At 40.4% G+C, this 17,770-nt stretch overlaps 1 protein-coding gene across 2 annotated transcripts; it reads right to left on the minus strand.

Annotated features, from left to right (window-relative positions):
* Nucleotides 1-1,843: 1,843 nt before the first annotated feature.
* On the minus strand, nucleotides 1,844-17,602 carry LOC115019990 (cone cGMP-specific 3',5'-cyclic phosphodiesterase subunit alpha'-like). Of its 2 annotated transcripts, XM_029449796.1 has the most exons (31): nucleotides 17,359-17,602; nucleotides 16,955-16,995; nucleotides 16,787-16,877; nucleotides 16,512-16,673; nucleotides 16,182-16,425; nucleotides 15,361-15,426; nucleotides 15,011-15,161; nucleotides 14,602-14,785; nucleotides 14,335-14,506; nucleotides 8,032-8,472; nucleotides 7,464-7,616; nucleotides 6,999-7,088; nucleotides 6,685-6,825; nucleotides 6,535-6,609; nucleotides 6,377-6,441; nucleotides 6,205-6,271; nucleotides 6,060-6,107; nucleotides 5,800-5,949; nucleotides 5,286-5,429; nucleotides 5,137-5,202; nucleotides 4,888-5,034; nucleotides 4,567-4,674; nucleotides 4,360-4,469; nucleotides 4,164-4,251; nucleotides 3,909-4,009; nucleotides 3,691-3,798; nucleotides 3,501-3,564; nucleotides 3,337-3,411; nucleotides 3,113-3,196; nucleotides 2,840-2,987; nucleotides 1,844-2,752 (listed from the first exon to the last, which is right to left on the minus strand). In XM_029449796.1, the coding sequence occupies exons 5-31, from the start codon at nucleotides 16,311-16,313 to the stop codon at nucleotides 2,712-2,714; spliced, it is 3,219 nt and encodes a 1,072-aa protein (XP_029305656.1). In that variant the 5' UTR covers nucleotides 16,314-16,425; nucleotides 16,512-16,673; nucleotides 16,787-16,877; nucleotides 16,955-16,995; nucleotides 17,359-17,602; the 3' UTR covers nucleotides 1,844-2,711. The 2 variants fall into 2 exon arrangements, with proteins under 2 accessions (XP_029305656.1, XP_029305657.1); XM_029449797.1 differs by lacking the exons at nucleotides 14,335-14,506; nucleotides 14,602-14,785; nucleotides 15,011-15,161; ... (4 more) ...; nucleotides 16,955-16,995; nucleotides 17,359-17,602 and having other exon boundaries at nucleotides 1,844-2,755; nucleotides 2,846-2,987; nucleotides 8,032-8,499.
* Nucleotides 17,603-17,770: the final 168 nt, after the last annotated feature.

The following is a 17,770-nucleotide window of genomic DNA, read 5'->3' on the forward strand; positions in this document are numbered from 1 at the left end:
GTGTGTGTGTGTGTGTGTGTGTGTGTAGGGGGGCGGTGCCCCACCCTTCGCGAAACCGAGCAGAGGAGAAACTGCACAAAGCAAGCAGTAGACCGGGGGTGTCAAACTCAATCACAGAGGGCCAATATTCAAAACTGGGACTACGCCGAGGGCCAAACACGGTCCACATGTATTGAACAGGATACACATATTGGATAAAGTGCAAAAAGATATGGAACATATTTAAGTCAACTGCAAACGGATTGCTGAGCAGTTCAATTTTAATTTCTGAGCTGCAAAGTCGGCAAATGGTCTCAGTTGATCAGCAGAATGCTGTCGGGAACACAGCGGTGGAGATGTTTGTCAGTGTTTGGAAACACGCAGTGACCAAAGTTTCTTTGCTGCATCCGAGTCTCCCACAGGCAGCTCGGCATCATACATGTCTGATCACACGGCCCTGAAGCTGCAGGTTTAACAGTGAGATGCTTCGTTATGTCGCACTAAAAGGCCAGTTTCCCTTTGCTTTCCAAAAACTTTCATTTCATTCAGACATTTAGTTACTTCCTCAAATGTCTTTTCCCGTGGTTGTGCCATGCATTGATTTAATTATCAAAACCGGCGGGCCAGTTATGACAGACATATGATATTTTCTCGCGGGCCGGATATAATTGCCTTGAGTTTGACACCCGTGCAGTAAACACTGAAACGTGCACATAAATGACATATGTTATGCTATTTGACCTCTGACCCCACATGTTGACATGTCCTGTCAGTCCATAAAGCTGGCTTACCTCACATTACTGCCTGCCAGGCTCTTGTTTGTAACTGAGATGCTCTCTGGTTCCTGTATGAACTATGAAGTTTGCATGCCACGTGACAGTCTCACATCAAGAGGATGATTAGTTATGGCAGCGTAACACGAAAACATATCTTATTAAATATAAAAGATTATATAATAACTTTCTGATACACAGTTATTTAACATCCCTGCACAGAAATATAAAAAATGTGTTTGTCTTAGCACCAAAGCTGAAAGTATGTGAAAGTTTAATCTCCATTTAACACCTTAACTAAATAAATGGATGTTGGGTTACGGTGAAGATACTAAAAATATTAAAACTTGCAAGTTAAACAGGATTTTGTAATTATTATTCTGAATAGATTTTTCCTGCTATAGTAAGAAGCAGAAGGGAGGCGGTGATGTCTTTTCCTGCCTGGGATCTTCCATGGATATTCTCACGTGGTGCATCGTAACATCTGCTAGCCATCACAACCGAGGTCAAACAACATGCCAAGAGGTCAAAGGTCAAAGGACAACGCACATGCTTATGTTTTCAGACTTTAAACGGCTTTTAAATCCAATGTACACCTTTGTACACTGCAGCCTAATAGTGGGGATATGATTTTCTTGATCATGTACTCATAGTAAACTGTGATATTAAACATAGTGTAGAGATACACACCTTGACTAGTTACAGTACATGCATATTACTCTTTTTTAACAAGGATTTACTTTTGCTGAATGAATATCAGCAGTCTGAAAACAGAAAACAGTAACACAGGTTTCTTGTAAGCTTGTTAGCAGTTGATTAAAAGATGATGTTTGGTCAGTCCCGCTCTCCTAAACCCCTCTTTAGCTGGATCTCAGTTGTGGGCATAGAGTACACAGGCACCTTGGGTGGTCCTGAGATCAATAAGGTCATAAGAGACCATCGAGAAACTATCAATTGAATAATCCATGTGCTGCGGCTAATATACCCTGACAGTACATCCATGATGCAAAGCATAAAATGACCAGTTCAATTCCTTCTAAATATGTGTAATCGGATTTGGCTACAATGTACTTGAAATACACAAAGCATGATTGATTTTAAAATAAACTTTATTGACATTTTCCATGTCTTATACATGATTCTATTGCACATATATGTATTTAATGCTATACATTCATGATAGAGTCACATTTCTTTGCCAAGGTTGCATTCACTAAGATATCGTAACATTTCAGCGTTAAGAAATCCCAACACAACATAATTGATGATGTTTCACACTCAAACAACGGCTATACATTGTATAATATGTCAGTTTGCTGCAGTGTTTCCATTTGACACCTTCCTGTCCTGTAAATGACACATGATCTCTTCACACGTTGACAGCAGTATTTTTACTTTATGTAAGCAGTGGACTTAGCCTCGGGGGCTCAAAGGGGCTTATACCTAAATCCAATTCATTCAAATCTTCTTACATCTCTCACCCATCTCCCAAAGACATATGTTTGAAACTTTTAAAGCACTAATTGCAATTAAACAACTGCTCATTTTGTTTCGTAGGCTCAAATGAATTGTAGTATTTATACTCCCATATTTGCAGCCTAATATTTCTACTCATATCATGTCCAAAGCAAGAGAAAGTGAGCTAAATATCTCTATAATATATCCAGTATAAATAGTTATAATGGATCAAAGATCAATTCTTTTAGTATATACAAGAATAATGAATGTTTTCATAGTATTACGTACAAACTGTATGTGCTCAAGACTGGTGCCAATCAAAACAGCTTTCTGTATCAGAGAATAATAATATCACAAATAAAATGTTTTGTATATAAAAAATAATCATTTAGGGCTTTTAACACATTTTAATTCCCTCATCTGTGAACACATGCTCATACACACACTGTACAAATACTCATCCAGACAAACATTCATAACTGCCTCGATGGTCCTGGAGGTCTAGCAGATAACGCATGTCTTCGACTTCCCGCCATCTTTAGCTGCTTAAAAGGGACAAATGGGAAAGACGGTGATTAGGAAACTGACAAGGAAAACACAGAATGAGCAGGAGGGATGTGGTAACGCACCTTCACCTCCACCTTCCAGCTTTTTCTTCTCGTCTTCGATGGCTTTTATCTTGGCCTCGTGGACGTCCGCCAGAGCTCTCCACTGACCCCTGTTGATCTTCAGCCCATCGAACATCGGGGTGATCTCTATGTGGAAGCGAGAAAACTCCTGCAAACACACAGCAGATATGTGTGTAAGTGCAGATGCAAACATACAGATTGCACGAAAAACTTAAATTGTTGAAAATCTTTTTAGTATTTATAAACAATGCATGATGTTTGGTGTCTCGGTACCTTGTAGACAAAGGAGCAGACAAAGTCGATGAAACCACACTGCATCTTAGGCAGCTCTTCAGCATGATTTCTGTCCATCATTGGCTGAAGAAGAAGAAGAAGAAGAAGAAGAAGAAGAAGAAGAAGAAGAAGAAGAAGAAGAAGAGGGAGATGATGATTATTGTTATGACTTTGTGACTATATATACAGTGCAGGCAACATACCACAAACCATTAAGCTCTTACAATAGGCTGCTGATCAAGGATGGTCCTTTCCATGTCTCCTTGCTCCCAAAATTCTGCTGACACCATTAGAGCGACCTAGGACCATAAGAACCAGTAAAACAATGAGACCAAATGGGTAAAGGATGTTTTGTAATCACTTTGCAAGCCTAAAGAAGGGTACACACCTTGCTCTGAACCTCCCATGGCTTTGTAATAGCTGACAGGTCACAAGCCGTCATCATCATTGCCCTGCAGAAAACACATAACACCATCGTAGAACATTTTTGAACGAGAGCTAGAGCCTCAACACAAAGACAATCTCCAGAAATGTTGACATGACAGAGGTGGATATTTCGCATGATAAACTGCATTTACATGATAATTTCCTTCCTGGTTGCATTAGTGGAGATGAAGTTGATTCTGTCTTTCTCTTCCGGCATCACCTCCACAGATTCCACAATTTTCTGGAACATTGTTCTCTTCCTGAAAGAGGAGAAAGCTGTCAAAATATCTTCAAAAATCCATAAAGAAATTATTAATACGCATTTAAAGTATTACTGTATACTTAGATGGAACAAAAACTCCTGACATACTTGAAATAGAGGGCGAGATCGGTGGCAATAATGCAAACTTCAAACAGATGCTGCACTGTTTCGAACTGACGCTTCTGAAGGTTTTGGAAGATGTTCAGGTTCTGTGATGGCAGAAGAAAAGGGTAAGACAGCAGCCAAGAGTCTCTAAATATATCTGGTTACAATACAGCATGAAAAACATTTGCTAACAGATTTCTGTCAATTTCAAACCACCACTACTGTTAAACACATACATGTAAGCATATAAGGACCCACCTCATCCTCCATCAGTGTCTTACTGTACTCAAGATGATGCCGCTCCATAATTGAGGAGGTGTGCAGTTTTGCCAGTGGGGATAAACTCCTACAAGAGTCCACCAGAACATATGAGTCAACATTTTTAGATTTATTATGTCATTTCCAATTCAATATTACTGATGTCTTCTGAAAATGACCAACAAAAAAATCTTACTTTGTCTGGTAGAGATTGTTGGTTCCTCTGTGGTCAATATCGTGGCAGAATCCGGCAGCAACCATGGCAAAGGCCTCGAGATCGGAGTAATACTTCTTCAGTTTACCCGTCTGTTGAGGAGCAAAGAGAGCAACCATGTGTTATAACAAACAGCGGAGCAATTAATTAAAAAAAAACGAAAATATTTGTATGAGAAATCAGGCTCACTAGCAGCAGAGAGAACATGGTTTGTCCAACGTTGAAGCCGTGCCTCCAGTTGTGGTAGGTGATGTCACGATATCCCTTGCGAACGGTGAACATCCATCGTGTCAAGATCTGCAAAAACACAACAGAGCTGCAGTGAATCTTTGTAGTATAGTATAGTAGATCCTGTTAAAAATCAGCCAATGATTGAGACTTAAATTCAATCTCTCTGCATTGAAAAAGCACAAATGTTAGTGTGGTGTGTTTCAGAGGTAGTGTGCTGCCCCGACAGGCAGGCAGGGGGGAGTGTAGTGAACACAGGCAGGTTTCCTCACTACTGTTTACCTCAGCTGGGACTTTGAACTTCTCTACCACACCGAGCTCAAAGAAGCAGCGGATGCCACACTTGATGAGTTCCAACTCGGACAAGGGGAAGTCACTGAAGCGGAACTCATGCAGCTCCACCTTCTTGGCATCGGGGATGGTGGCTCTCTGAACATTGGAAAACAGTGGTAACCATCACCAGTCAGTCATCGTAAAACACATTGGTTTTACGGGGAGCATTGTTCCCAACACATCGACAGTGTTGCTCACCAAAAGTTTGTACATCTCCTTCTGGTCACAGTCCTCTGGTGCAGAGCCAAACTTGTCTTGAGTGTTCTGTGGGGAAAACGTAGTTTAAAGGGAGCTCGTTGTACTAATCTGGGTTGAAGTAATATCAGCCAAGTGGGGCAGCAGTTTACCAGAATGGTCTGCACGTCGGTGAGTGTGGCTGTTGTCTGGTACATGAGCATTTCCTGGGTGATGTCTTTGCTCCACTCCGTCTTGTTCAGTTTGTCGTATGTGTCGCTATTCAAAGTGGACCAGCCAAGGAACTGGGTTAGAGCCTAGTGACATGGACAAATAAATAGCAATCAATTTAATTCCTTAAATGTCAACTAATTCCTCTATACAAGCCATCTTTTACAGTCATTGAAATGATACAAATATATATTTTAAAAATACATTCAAGTACGTTGGTAGTTTATTATAACAACGTTTGAAAAATAGTTGGCTAAGGGAGTGATTATAAAATGAAAATGCTATGACAAAATGTTGGACACAAATATGAATAACATTTTTTCTTTATAATAATAATAATAATAATAATAATAATAATAATAATAATAATAATAATAATAATAATAATAATGTTGTGGCTTAAAGAGTAAAACAAGATAAACAAAAAAAAGCTACTGAAGACAGATTTTTTCTTACTTCTGTAATTTGTTCATCATTCTCGTCAAAAGGTTTTCCGTCTTTTCTGTTGAAGAAAGTGATTACACCAACTATTTCTTCCTTTTTGTTGACGATGGGGAGGGAGAGGACGTTCTTCATCTTCCATCCACTCTCATCCACCGCTTCTTTCTGTCAAACGAATCAAATAAAACACAGAGAATATTTTAGTAATTGGTTGTGTTGCAAAAAAAACTGAGCAAACTGAATTGAATGCCAGTTGTCAGTGAAGGGTCTCTCACCTGAAATGCGAAGTAATCATCTCCTGCAACGTTCATCATGTTGCAGATCTAGGAGAAATAAAATAAGTCATCACATGTGTTTGAACATCAGCAGATCAATGACACTAATCATTTCACTATTGCAGGGTTTGCATTAAGAACTTACAAATCCATTCTCAGCCACATATGATGGGAGTCCGCTGAGCAGAGCCCAGTGGTCGGCAGGAGGGCCGCTGTGAGTTCAGAGAGGATGAGTACGTGCACGTCTTCTTATTACACTAACAGTTAACCTAATAAAGCGGCATCACACCGTCGCTACAGTGCATCATTATACTTACGGGATAACTTTAATCTCCTCTTTGTCTTCCAGCAAGTAGTCAATAATCTTGTAGAAGTTGATTTCCTGAATGTTTTAAACATAAAAGTGTATTTTATTTATATTTATATCATAGTTATATGTTTAATCTTCACATACATTGCATATTGTTGGACTTACTCTGCCATCAGGTGTCTTGGGGCCTTTATATGGCTCCTGGTCTCCTAGTTTGATTGGCCACTCATCGAAAAATTCCTGGTGTAGAAAAGGTCAAAATGTAAGATGCTATATACTGCATTATTATTTTATTAAAGTTGAAGCTAGACGCACCTTTTCTTTGGTCATGTCCAGGAGTCCCACAGAGTATCTCTCACACTTGATATATATCCTCACTGTGTACAAGGCTTTGTGAAACTGCCTCTCAATATCCGTCAACTCTTCAAACACTTTGCTGGCTGACCACAGCAACACCTACGGCAAAGAAAAGGATCTCTGCTTATAATTTGCACTGAAGCCTTTTATATTCTTGTGTCGTTCCATTTTTTTGATTTTGCAGCAGCTGGAAAGTTAATATTTCTGATAGAACGCTGGCAAATATCTTTTATGCTTTTCTTGGAGAAAAAAAAAGACCAGTGTATTTTTACCTGGCTTCTCCTGGACTCTACATCCCACATGCAAGAAGTGTAGCCTTGGAGTGCGACCACAGAAGCAAAGTTCATATATTTATTGAAGAGCTGCAATGAAAGAGCAAAGAATCATATTGCTTTTATGAATCACATTCACATTTTCCCCTTCAATATTCTTCAACGACAACAGATCTTCCCTCGGATGACATCTGGAGTCACAAAGAAGCCGTGAAACAAGACAAGCAAAAACATGTGTGAGCTTCCCCTCTAAATGGATTATAAGTTGAGCGGTCATAACGATGACCCAAAGGACAGTCAAGCTTCTAAATATCCAGGTCAAAGACAGAAAAGCTGTTGGGCTAAAATTGGTCGATGATGCGACCCTCCTACTGGATTTGTCTGCGTACTACTGCAAGTTTCTCGTCCCAACTAAGTGCAGTTAGTAATTCCCTCTAGCTAAAAGTGAACAGCCAGTGCACTCACCTCATTATCGCTCTTTGAAAATTCATCAGCACCTTGTTTGTTGAGTGCCATGATGACACCGATGGGTTCCTTTTCACACATAAGGGGAAAAGTGAGCATGCATTTGGTGGTATATTTTGTCTGCTTATCCACAAAGTCGCTGAAATGAGAGTTCTGAAAAAATAACGGGGAGAACAGTTAAAGGTTGTGAGTTAATACACTGACCACAAGACCAAAGCCCATTACAGATTAACACTCATGCATGCTATTATCCTACTAAGATACAGATCAGCATGGAAACGTGAGACACACTAAAGCAGAAATGATCATGAAAGCTGACTGTTATTAATGTTATTTGTTCTCCATGCAGCTTTCATTCTAGTTCATATTGTACTACACAGTTCCAGCGCTGTTGAAAACAGTGGTAATAGGTTAAATTAATAAAAAGACATCATTCATAAGGTGTCCCTAGTTTTTTCTAAATATAAAGTTCAGTAATTAAGTCCATTTTATTTTTACAGCCCAACATCATAAATCACAAATTCCATTTTAATTACATTTCAATTGAATCATCTTTGTCATTGCCCACCTTCTTAACATCAGCAATGTTTTGAGGCTTCTTGGAGTGTGCCGTCCATCCAACAATTCCCATGTCGGTGGGAAAAACAATCTCTACATTGGGATTCACAAGATTTTTCTCAAATGTGGAATTGTGTGATACATCGAAGAGGATGGTGGACAGCTCAGGTGTGCCGTTACGAGACCTGTAGCCAAAGTAGCTGCAGCGATCAGCCTGGATCAGCAGAGCAACCCTCTGGAGAATTTTATGCAGGGCTTTCTCCATGGGGATGATGTTCTGCATCTCCTTTATGAGCTCAAATATGAACTCAGCCTCCTGGATGGCGGAGACAGTCTTGTAAGAGGCTGGGTCTTTGACCTGGACCTGGTTGTTGAAGGCAGCAGTGATCACATCTGCCTTGACTTTCTTGTCGTAATACTCCATAGCAAACTCTGGGTTGTTGTCAAGGAACTTCTCTACAGTGTCTTTGTCTGCCATGTTGTCCAAGTTCGGATGAACAATCCCTTCTGTAGCTGCACAAAGATAGTCTTCTCAGATAGGTACAGCAGAGCAGTAACGGTGGCCTACAGAAGACGTGGCAGTGCAGACCCTACTGAGACATTTCCAAAACCTCCTCAGTGGACACAGCTGTCACCTTCTCTTCCGTAACAGAAGGTAGTGAGTGGCTTACTGGGTAAGGGGATCCTAGGAGGCACTAATAACTGTGACGCAAGAGTCATAAAGCTGCTGAGCTTTCTTAACTTGTAAATCCATCCACTGGTCATTTTAGTGGGGACAATCCCATCACAGGTAATGTTCACTAAGTTATGGCACCTGTATGACCTGTACTGTAGACCAAGGCAGGGATCAAGATGTGAAGACTTCAGTGAATTCTGAGCGTTTCCTGAATTTCATAACATACTGACATCACTGGCTAATCTCTTCCGTAAAGGTGTTGTGCTTCGGCAAAATAACATCACAAATATGGTTGATTCATGCTGTTTAAGTGTCTTATGGTGAAAAAAAAACTGTTTTGCATCAGTTATGGTTGTTTTTAAAAGAACTAAGACAACTAGGAAGGAGCCACGGAGATAATGTAATGATACAGTTGCACTGCAGCTGATCAATTGAGAACAAGTACTGACAGACAAAAGTAATATCAGAATTAATCTACAGGCTCTCCTGCAGAAATAAATAAGTGTTTATCTCAAAAGCCTGACTTTCCTGGACCATTTCTGTTAAATGGCAGCAACATTTAACCAGCGACAGGATTAAATAGGATTGTAAACTGCTGATTTGATTTTAATTACCCTTGTTGCAATCTGCCATTCATTAATGTGATCTGGTCAAGAGATGCATACTTCCACACCAGATGACAAAAAGGCAACGCAAGATAAATAAATCTTCCAAAACATCTTCACAATATAGTGATGTATTAGTCAATTGATTGGTTAATTTTATGCCAATTTAAAAATCTAATTGCAATTTGTATGTAACAGATTATTATAAAATAACTAATAATAATAATAATAATAATAATAATAATAATAATCTGTGATGTATTAGAGCACAACACATTTATTATTTGGCATTTAAAGGTACATTGTGCAGAGTGAAAATAAATTATTCAAAATGGCAAAGACTTATTCTGAAATTAACTATATGTACAATGTTGTACATTTGTAGAGGTGTTTCAATCTTAAAATACATTTCTGGAACGATTACTTTTGAGAATAATGCACATTGATGAGCACACCATTGTATCTTAATTGAGAGGTATATCAAATGTCACCAGAGGTGTGGACAATGTGCTGTTATATCGTGATAATCACGGATGTCTCCCTTGTGTTCGACACATGACACAAGGTCCTATTTTCTCAGTGGTACTACAACAGAGCCACAGCAGAACCTGCGGCAGCCGTTCTTGAACTGGCAGACCGAGTAGAGGATGGGATTGAGGGCAGAGTTGGCCAGTGTGAACGTTACCACCCAGAAGAACATGGTAGAGGAGATTTCTACGTGACCCAGGAAGTTCCTGGCCAGGATGAGGAAGGTGATGATGAAAATGGGGCTCCACATGATTAAGAAAGAGAGCACAAGTACCAGAAGGGTACGGAAGAGCTTCATATCCTGGCGGGAGACTTGGTACTCAGGAGAGTCTCCAACTGGGTGTTGACTGTCACAAAGTTGGAGCCTTAGCCTACATCTTTTAGCAATCTGTAAAGCAAATGAAATAATATGACATACTACTGGCGTTCTGTTCTTTGTGACATTATATGATGTGGACAAAAGAGATACAATAAAACCATCTATGTAACCTGATTGATCTGGATTTACACATGGAGCATGATGTCCTTTATGTTTGTCTCACAAGAGTCTTTACAGAGCTGAAATCTATTTGTGGCTTCTATTGTCTGGATCCCTTTAATGTCCACATTGGTAGAACTGCTTGACCAATGTAATATTGACAGTTGATAGTGAAGAGCTCTGAACCCACACACCCACACACACCATTTCCCGCTTCAGTAATTATTAAAGCACACGCATGTCTGTTCCCACAATGACAGAGAAATGACTAATATTCACAGACGGCACAGAGTCAATACTGTATATCCGCAAATAAATGGGCATGAGTTGGCATTAATTGTTGAATGAAGAATCCAGGTTTATTCACACAATTTTACAATTAAAGGGAGAAACCAATCATTACCAAAAGAGTGGAGCAAATGTAAAGAATGTTTGCAGTGCAGACAGGGTGGGTCAGTCATTACGTGTAGTTAGACGGACTAACTCATTGTGTGACTTGTTAAAACTTCCTGACATCTTTGCTAATCAAAAAGAACACAATAAACCCACCTGTAATATTTTGCTGTAACTGACCACAATTATGAATCCCGGGAGAAGGAAGCAGAGGGCAGTGAAGGCTACGTTCCACACAATCTCTCCAGTTTTGTCGGGCCACTTGAGAGTACAAATGTGTAGACGTTCCTGTGAGAAAAGACACAAAAATAAACACATTAAATGGCAGGGGCACTGAGCTTTTCTATTATTCCCGTCAATCCATCCATACCTGCTCAGGGAAATCCACTTCCATCACAGTGAAGAACAGACTGAGGGGTATGGAGGTAAGTGCAGAAAAGGCCCAGATGAAGAAGAGGGTGGCAGTCACCATCCTGCGGTTTAAAGTGGGCGCAGCCTGAAGCCGAAGGATAGCCTGGACCCTCTCCACACTGATGGAGGCCAGGGTGGTGATGGTGACACAGCCGCTCATACAGATGACATACAGCACAACGTGACAGGCCGTAAACCCCAGCGTCCAGGACACAGTCCACCGCACTGCCACGATCACAGGGATCATGCTGACAAACAGCAGGTCGGCCACAAACAGGTTGAGTGTCAGGATGGTTTTGTTGGCCAGCGATCTGCGTTCCCGGGTTACCAGGGCTGCAGCTCCCGTATTTGCTGCCACGGAGACCAGGAAGACAACTGTGATAGCCACGGTCTCGACAATAGTGATGGCAACATGATCGGAGTGGTGCGACTCAGAGAAGAAGGAAAAATAAGTGAAGTTACTTAAATGGAGAAAGTGAGTGTGAGGGTTAATATCCATATAGGCAAAAAAACCCAAAAGACAACGTGTCTACTCCTGCAGTCTGCCGGTGAAGTGAATGGGAAAAAGGAGCTGATGAGGCATAAAGTGATACCAGAGAAGGGGAGGAGGAGAGTAGTGACTAGCCTCTATGATGCTGTTTGCGCCACCTGCTACCTAAAGTCAAACATTACAAGATGTTCTTTGTGCCGTGTAGGTAAACATTACTCAGCACTACTTCAATTAGTTACACAAACCTTTTTTCTTATGGCCAATGCTTTGCACTTTTCCAACAATATCAAACACAGCTAGACTTGCACACTGTGGATCACCTCTTTAGGTATAGCTCTACATTTAATGACACACTACTGTTTGTTGTTGGGATTGACACGACTTCCCCGTCTGTTAATCCAATTGTAATCTTCAATCAATGGAGCTGTTTGCTGTGTAACTCGCAAATTAGCTGCGGAGATCTAATTAGTTAAGACACCACTTTTATTTACACTGAATTAGATAATCGGGTTTACTTTCTGAGCAGTGATACAGTAATTGACCTGCGGTTCACACTGTAGGGATAGGTTTGAACATATTTAGGAAAGATTTACCTAATAAATATTGGTTTTTACAAACTAGCCAACACACATCCTCCTTTCGCTAAAAGTATTGTTGTCCTGTCTGGTGTTGATAATCTTCAAGGGCGCAAGGGAAACACCTTCTTGGCTATACGTCTGCCTATTAGACAGGTTAAATGTATATTCTTAAAGGCACAGCAAGTTAAGAGGCCAGGCTATACCATACGAGCTTTTATTGCTAAAGCTGTTAGTTTACAGTAGGTGAACCCTTGGTGTCATGTTCCCTTTCAAAGCCCACAGCCAATGCACAGACCTCCGACTTCCCTTATTGTTGACTAGCAATGCTAATCCACGTCCGTAAATAGCACAGGGAAGGGATTAGCTAACACAAGCTGTTTTGAGCTATTCATCTGGTTTGAATAGTACGAGATGTGGGAGGTGTCAAGGACCTACAGCAGCAGGATTTCAAAAAGTAACACGCATAACTATTCTTACTTTTAAACGTATAAACAATACAGCCATGCTGTTGTAGCAGGATTCAACAGGTTCACCGTTTAGACCGTTAGCATGATTACATTTGCTAATCAGCATTTAACACAAAGTGCAGCTAAGGATGATGTGAATATCATTAGTTTTTTGGGGGGGGTATTTGAACATAAACTAAATTTTGATCTGGTGGTGGCGCTAGATGAAAAGTCAGGGAACCACCAAAGCCAGTAAAATGTATCCCAAAGGGACCTTGAATATCTGCAGTACATTTCAAGGCAATCCATCCAATAGTTGTCAAGATATTAACCATGAATGTCTGTTCAAAAATGCAATGTCAATATATCTAGTAGATGTTGAGATATTTCACTGGATTACTGAAGTTTGAGGATCACCAAAGTCACTTGAATCTATCTTCTAGGTCATTTAAATATCTGCAGAGCCGCTAGCAAAACTACAAATCTGCAATATTCTGATAGAATAAGGAAGCATTTTAGCTAGCAGGCTAACCCAAACTTTGCAGATTCATTCAACATACTCAGAAGCACAACGCCAGCAACTGAACACTGTAGTTTATTAAGATAACGTGTACCTGTGTGTATTAAACATAGGTAAAAACCAATACAGAAGATGAAGAATGGTGAAGTGATGAAGTTCTAAGCTCAGTCAAGGCAGGTTTCTAGGTGGTCCATCAGTTCTCGGTAGTGACTGCCTGGATACTCGGCCCGGCAGACGGGACACTCCAGGAAGCTTTCATTCAGCAAGCCGCTGTGAGAGGAGCATGTAAGGCTACCTCTGGAGCACAGGGAGGGTGGGTGTGCTGCTTCACATGCCGTGTGATCCTGCTGGTCTCTCTAATATAAATGGAGTCATCGATCAGCTATGACAAATAACACAAATCCGCTTTTTAATTAGTTCTATTATTTTTGTCCAAGAAAACTATTGTTTTGGTTTTCCAGCCAGCAACTTTACGTTGTTACGCTGCCCAAAAAAATTCAATTAATGCAGCGTTAAGGTTCATCACAGATGAAGCGGAGATATACTAATTACAAATCAAGTCCTTTGCACTATTCATGCCAACCTTCGCCTGTTTTGTCCCGTGGTCTTTGTTTTTTTGCAGCCTCTTCAGAACTCTGACCATTTGTGTCTTTAAATACGAACAATTCTGCTTCTCATCCTCAAGGTCTTGTGAAGAAATCTTGATCTACAATTTGAAGAGTTTGCATTACAATATAATATGGCATTGCTGTGGAAATAATATTTCTTAAATACAAAATAATTATGTAATTTGCTAATGTGAGGTAAGAACGTATGCCATGCCCACTCCTGTGGATGAGGGAGGCTTAGAATCACAAATAAATAAAGACTGATGGACATGAGATGATGATCCTCCTCAAAGTGTAATTAATCTATGTAATTATTGAGAGTGGACGGATTAACATAATCCCTTAATTTCTAGTTTATTAAGGATTTATTCAAGAAAGGGGATCTAAACTGAGATGACGATATTTTCATACCTGTCGCTCCAGATCTGCAATCTTTTCCTGGTCTGCATGGTGACGATTTAACATAGCCTTCTGAAAGATAGTCGACTAAAAATAGATTTGATTTATTTATACAACATATTTATATCGTACTTACTGAATGAATAGTTCAATGAAGACGTACCTGCAGCTCAAAGTTAGCCGACCTGCGCTTCTCCTCATTCAGTCTGCACTGGAGGTCCTCGGTCTCAGCAGTCAGCCATTGCTCTTCCTCCTCAGAGTAATCATTATCTTGCGCTGGACTTTCTATGCTCATATTGTCAGTCTGCAGCTGCTGCTTGAGCTGATTCACTTCACTCTCCCTTTCTTCGCACCTAAACATCAAACGGTCCGTCGTATAACTGACTAGTTTCCTCCTTCTCAAACTTTATGCAGGACTACCTTATTTATTTTTTAGCAGCAGACATACCGGTTTCGGGTCATGATCAGGTTCTGGTGGGTGACGTCGACCCGCTCCCCGAGCACCTCCATCTCGTCTTTGGCTTTCTGTAAGAGTCTTTCATAGTGCTCCTGCATCTGACTTATTTGCTCCTTCTCGTCTTTGGCTTTCTGTAAGAGTCTTTCATAGTGCTCCTGCATCTCCTGCTCCTTCTCTGTAACGAGAGAGGAAATAACACTACTAAGACACAATCAAAGATGTTAGATACAGCCTTACACAAGCACCATGTAGTAACTAAATATGTGATTTTGCCAATGCAATGAAAGCCACAGATTGTTTGGTAGTGGGCTACTCGAGGGCGATCTTGATATCTTAAAAACCTTGTTGTGACAGTATGTTGCCCTTTGTTGCTTGAGTGCCCACTGCCCCTCTGGCTCACCATCTGAATGGTCCTCATTGTGCCGCTGTGAGCGGGCCCGCTTGGCTTCATTCAGCTGCTTCTCCAGCCATAACATTCTAGCCAGAGTTGCCCTCACATAGGCCTCTCTCTGCTGGTCATATTCCAGCCACTGCCTGTTCTTCTCCATGGCCTCGGGGGATTGAATGAAAGAATGAGAAGCACAGAACAGAAAAAGACAGCGTTGTGCCAGGGTGATGGCTCCGAAGCAAAAAACCCTCAGCAAGACATGTATATTGTGCACAGGCACACACCCTCACTTAGGATAGTGACTGAATATTACACACAGAAGAGACCTTTTCCAGATGCGTGGCCACCACACAGCAACTTACATCACTGAGTAGATTATGGAGCTCTATTGTGGTTTTGGTCGAGGCCCATTCATTTGAAGCGGAGTCCTATTTGACAAGGAAAACACAGCACAGCGTTACACATATGTGAATGAACTGACTTTACCCAACTGCTTTGATTTAAGACATTGTGACATGTACATGGGCATACTGGGATTTGGAGCATTACATTCTCAAGTGTTATGACCTCCTTAATATCCCTGTGATGGTATGCTTTGTTTGAGGAAATGTGTTTTTATGGAGAACTAGTACTCCTCCTCTAAAGGGGAGACACTTAAGAACAACTGCTGCCATCTAGTGGTGTACAAATGGCAAGAGGGGATTACCTCAGGAGCAACACAATCATAACCCTTTTTGTGTCACAGCAGGAAAAGCACATGTGCACATAATGACAGCAGAATTCCATTAATTTACATTAGTCTTGGTATTGCGCATGCCGGCTTACTGTCATGACTTACTGGGACACTTAAATAGAACGAAGCCATCGTTAATGTTATTAGTAACATTAGTCATTAGTAACACCTGTGTTTTTATTACTATATGACAAAAACTCTTATAAAAATGGACCATTATGAGCTACCATTCTGCACTTAAGGCTGGGTAAAACATAAATATTTATTTTTAAGCATCTAACGCTGTGCTGTTTTTATTGGAAGTGCCAAATATCATGAATTGTTCTTTCCATAACTAATTGTGTATCAGTATCAAAAGTAAGGTCTCCTGCTTATAAGAGTTTGTTTTCATTTCCCTCAGCACTACACTCACTTATATTAAAAAGGAGCCATATCTGCTATATACTATACCTTCTTCCGTGCAACTTTGTTCTCGAGATATTGACACCTAGTTGAGACGCTCACAAGCTTGTTCTTGATTTCTTCAATCTCTCCGCAGTAACTGGATATGCTTCTCGTTCTCCTCATACTCACTACGTCCATCAGATTCACTTCATTATTACTCAGCTGATCAGAAGGCAAAGCAATCTTCTCAGTCTTTGGCCATGAGCTGCTGACAACCCTCCAGTCTAACAGTTTCAAGAGAGAGGAATCTCTGCGAAAAGACATTGAGAAATAAGTGTTTGATTCATGCTCAGCTACTGTAGAATAATACCATGCATTAAAAAAAGACAGCTTTACCTCTACTAGCTTAATATGTTCTGAATGTTGACGAAAAAACTCAACCAGGGTCTTCTTCAGATACGCATTCTCCTTCCTCAGACTGCTGACAACCACATTAAGCTCTGAGTTGGGCTTTTTCCTGAGGGAACCCTTATATTTTGGAGACGGCATCTCAATCACCTGTTAACAAATGTTACAAGAGACAGACATACAAATAATAATATATCTTTTCAGATTTTCTCAGAATTTACAATTTTAAAAATAAACATTCTGAATGGGTCCAAGTTGATTACCTTTCAGTTGTTGACATTAGCAAAAGCAGCACAAGTAAACACTGATCGTGTGATATTCTGAATCAGCTGGACCTAGAAGTGACTGTTTTGGCTACAGCAAATGATTGATACTGTTAATTTCATAATACAACGTTAGCCACCGCTAACTGATATCACTTCCACACTCACCTGGTCATTGAGGATAGGACAGGTGTTTAAACTGATTGTTGCTGTTGGATCATAACATTAGCTAGGCAAGCTAACTTCAACTTATCCAACAGCTAACTACTTTTACACTTGGAAAATAGTTTTGTCAACAAGTATCATCGACAAAGAAAATATAAGACAACATAACGTTAATCAAGCTAGCTAGGTAACGTTACCTGTGTTAGCTGGAATGAAAACAGTTAGCTAGCATTTGCTATTGTACGCTAACTAGCATAAAGTGTTGATAAAGTAACGTTACTAGCGTTAAATTGATTGATTGTAAATCAGTTAAATTAACTTTCCACGTCAGAATAAACGTTCAAATTAACCAGATCTTTTTATAATGGCTGTTTCACCAAGGTAGCACATTTAGTTAGCAGCATTACCTTGGGAGGGAGGGAAGGCAGCTAGCTAAACTGTCACTGGAAACAAGTGCTGCTTTAAATACCGCCGCCTAAACTCCTCCGCCCTGACGTTAGTTGAAAACAGAGCAGTTACGTGCGATTTGGAAATAACAATAATATTGTTTCTGAAGCAGCAGCGCTTTTTGTGACTTAATGCTATGTTTGTGTTTTAGTTGTGTTTATATCAAAGTACGGAGCGGAGGCTTACTTAATTGTAATCAATGCTGCAAGCTAGCATGTTTAGGAAGGTTGCATTACTTAAAGACGCCACAAGGGGGCGCTGCAGTACAAGAGAAGAGTGGACCGCTCGTTTTCCTGGATGGTTCATGAATTAACTCATAGTTCTGCGCACTGATGCCAAGACATTTTTGAATATAAAGCCTTTTAAGAGGTA

This window comes from Cottoperca gobio, chromosome 15, assembly GCF_900634415.1.
Source record: "Cottoperca gobio chromosome 15, fCotGob3.1, whole genome shotgun sequence".
Classification (NCBI taxonomy): domain Eukaryota; kingdom Metazoa; phylum Chordata; class Actinopteri; order Perciformes; family Bovichtidae; genus Cottoperca; species Cottoperca gobio.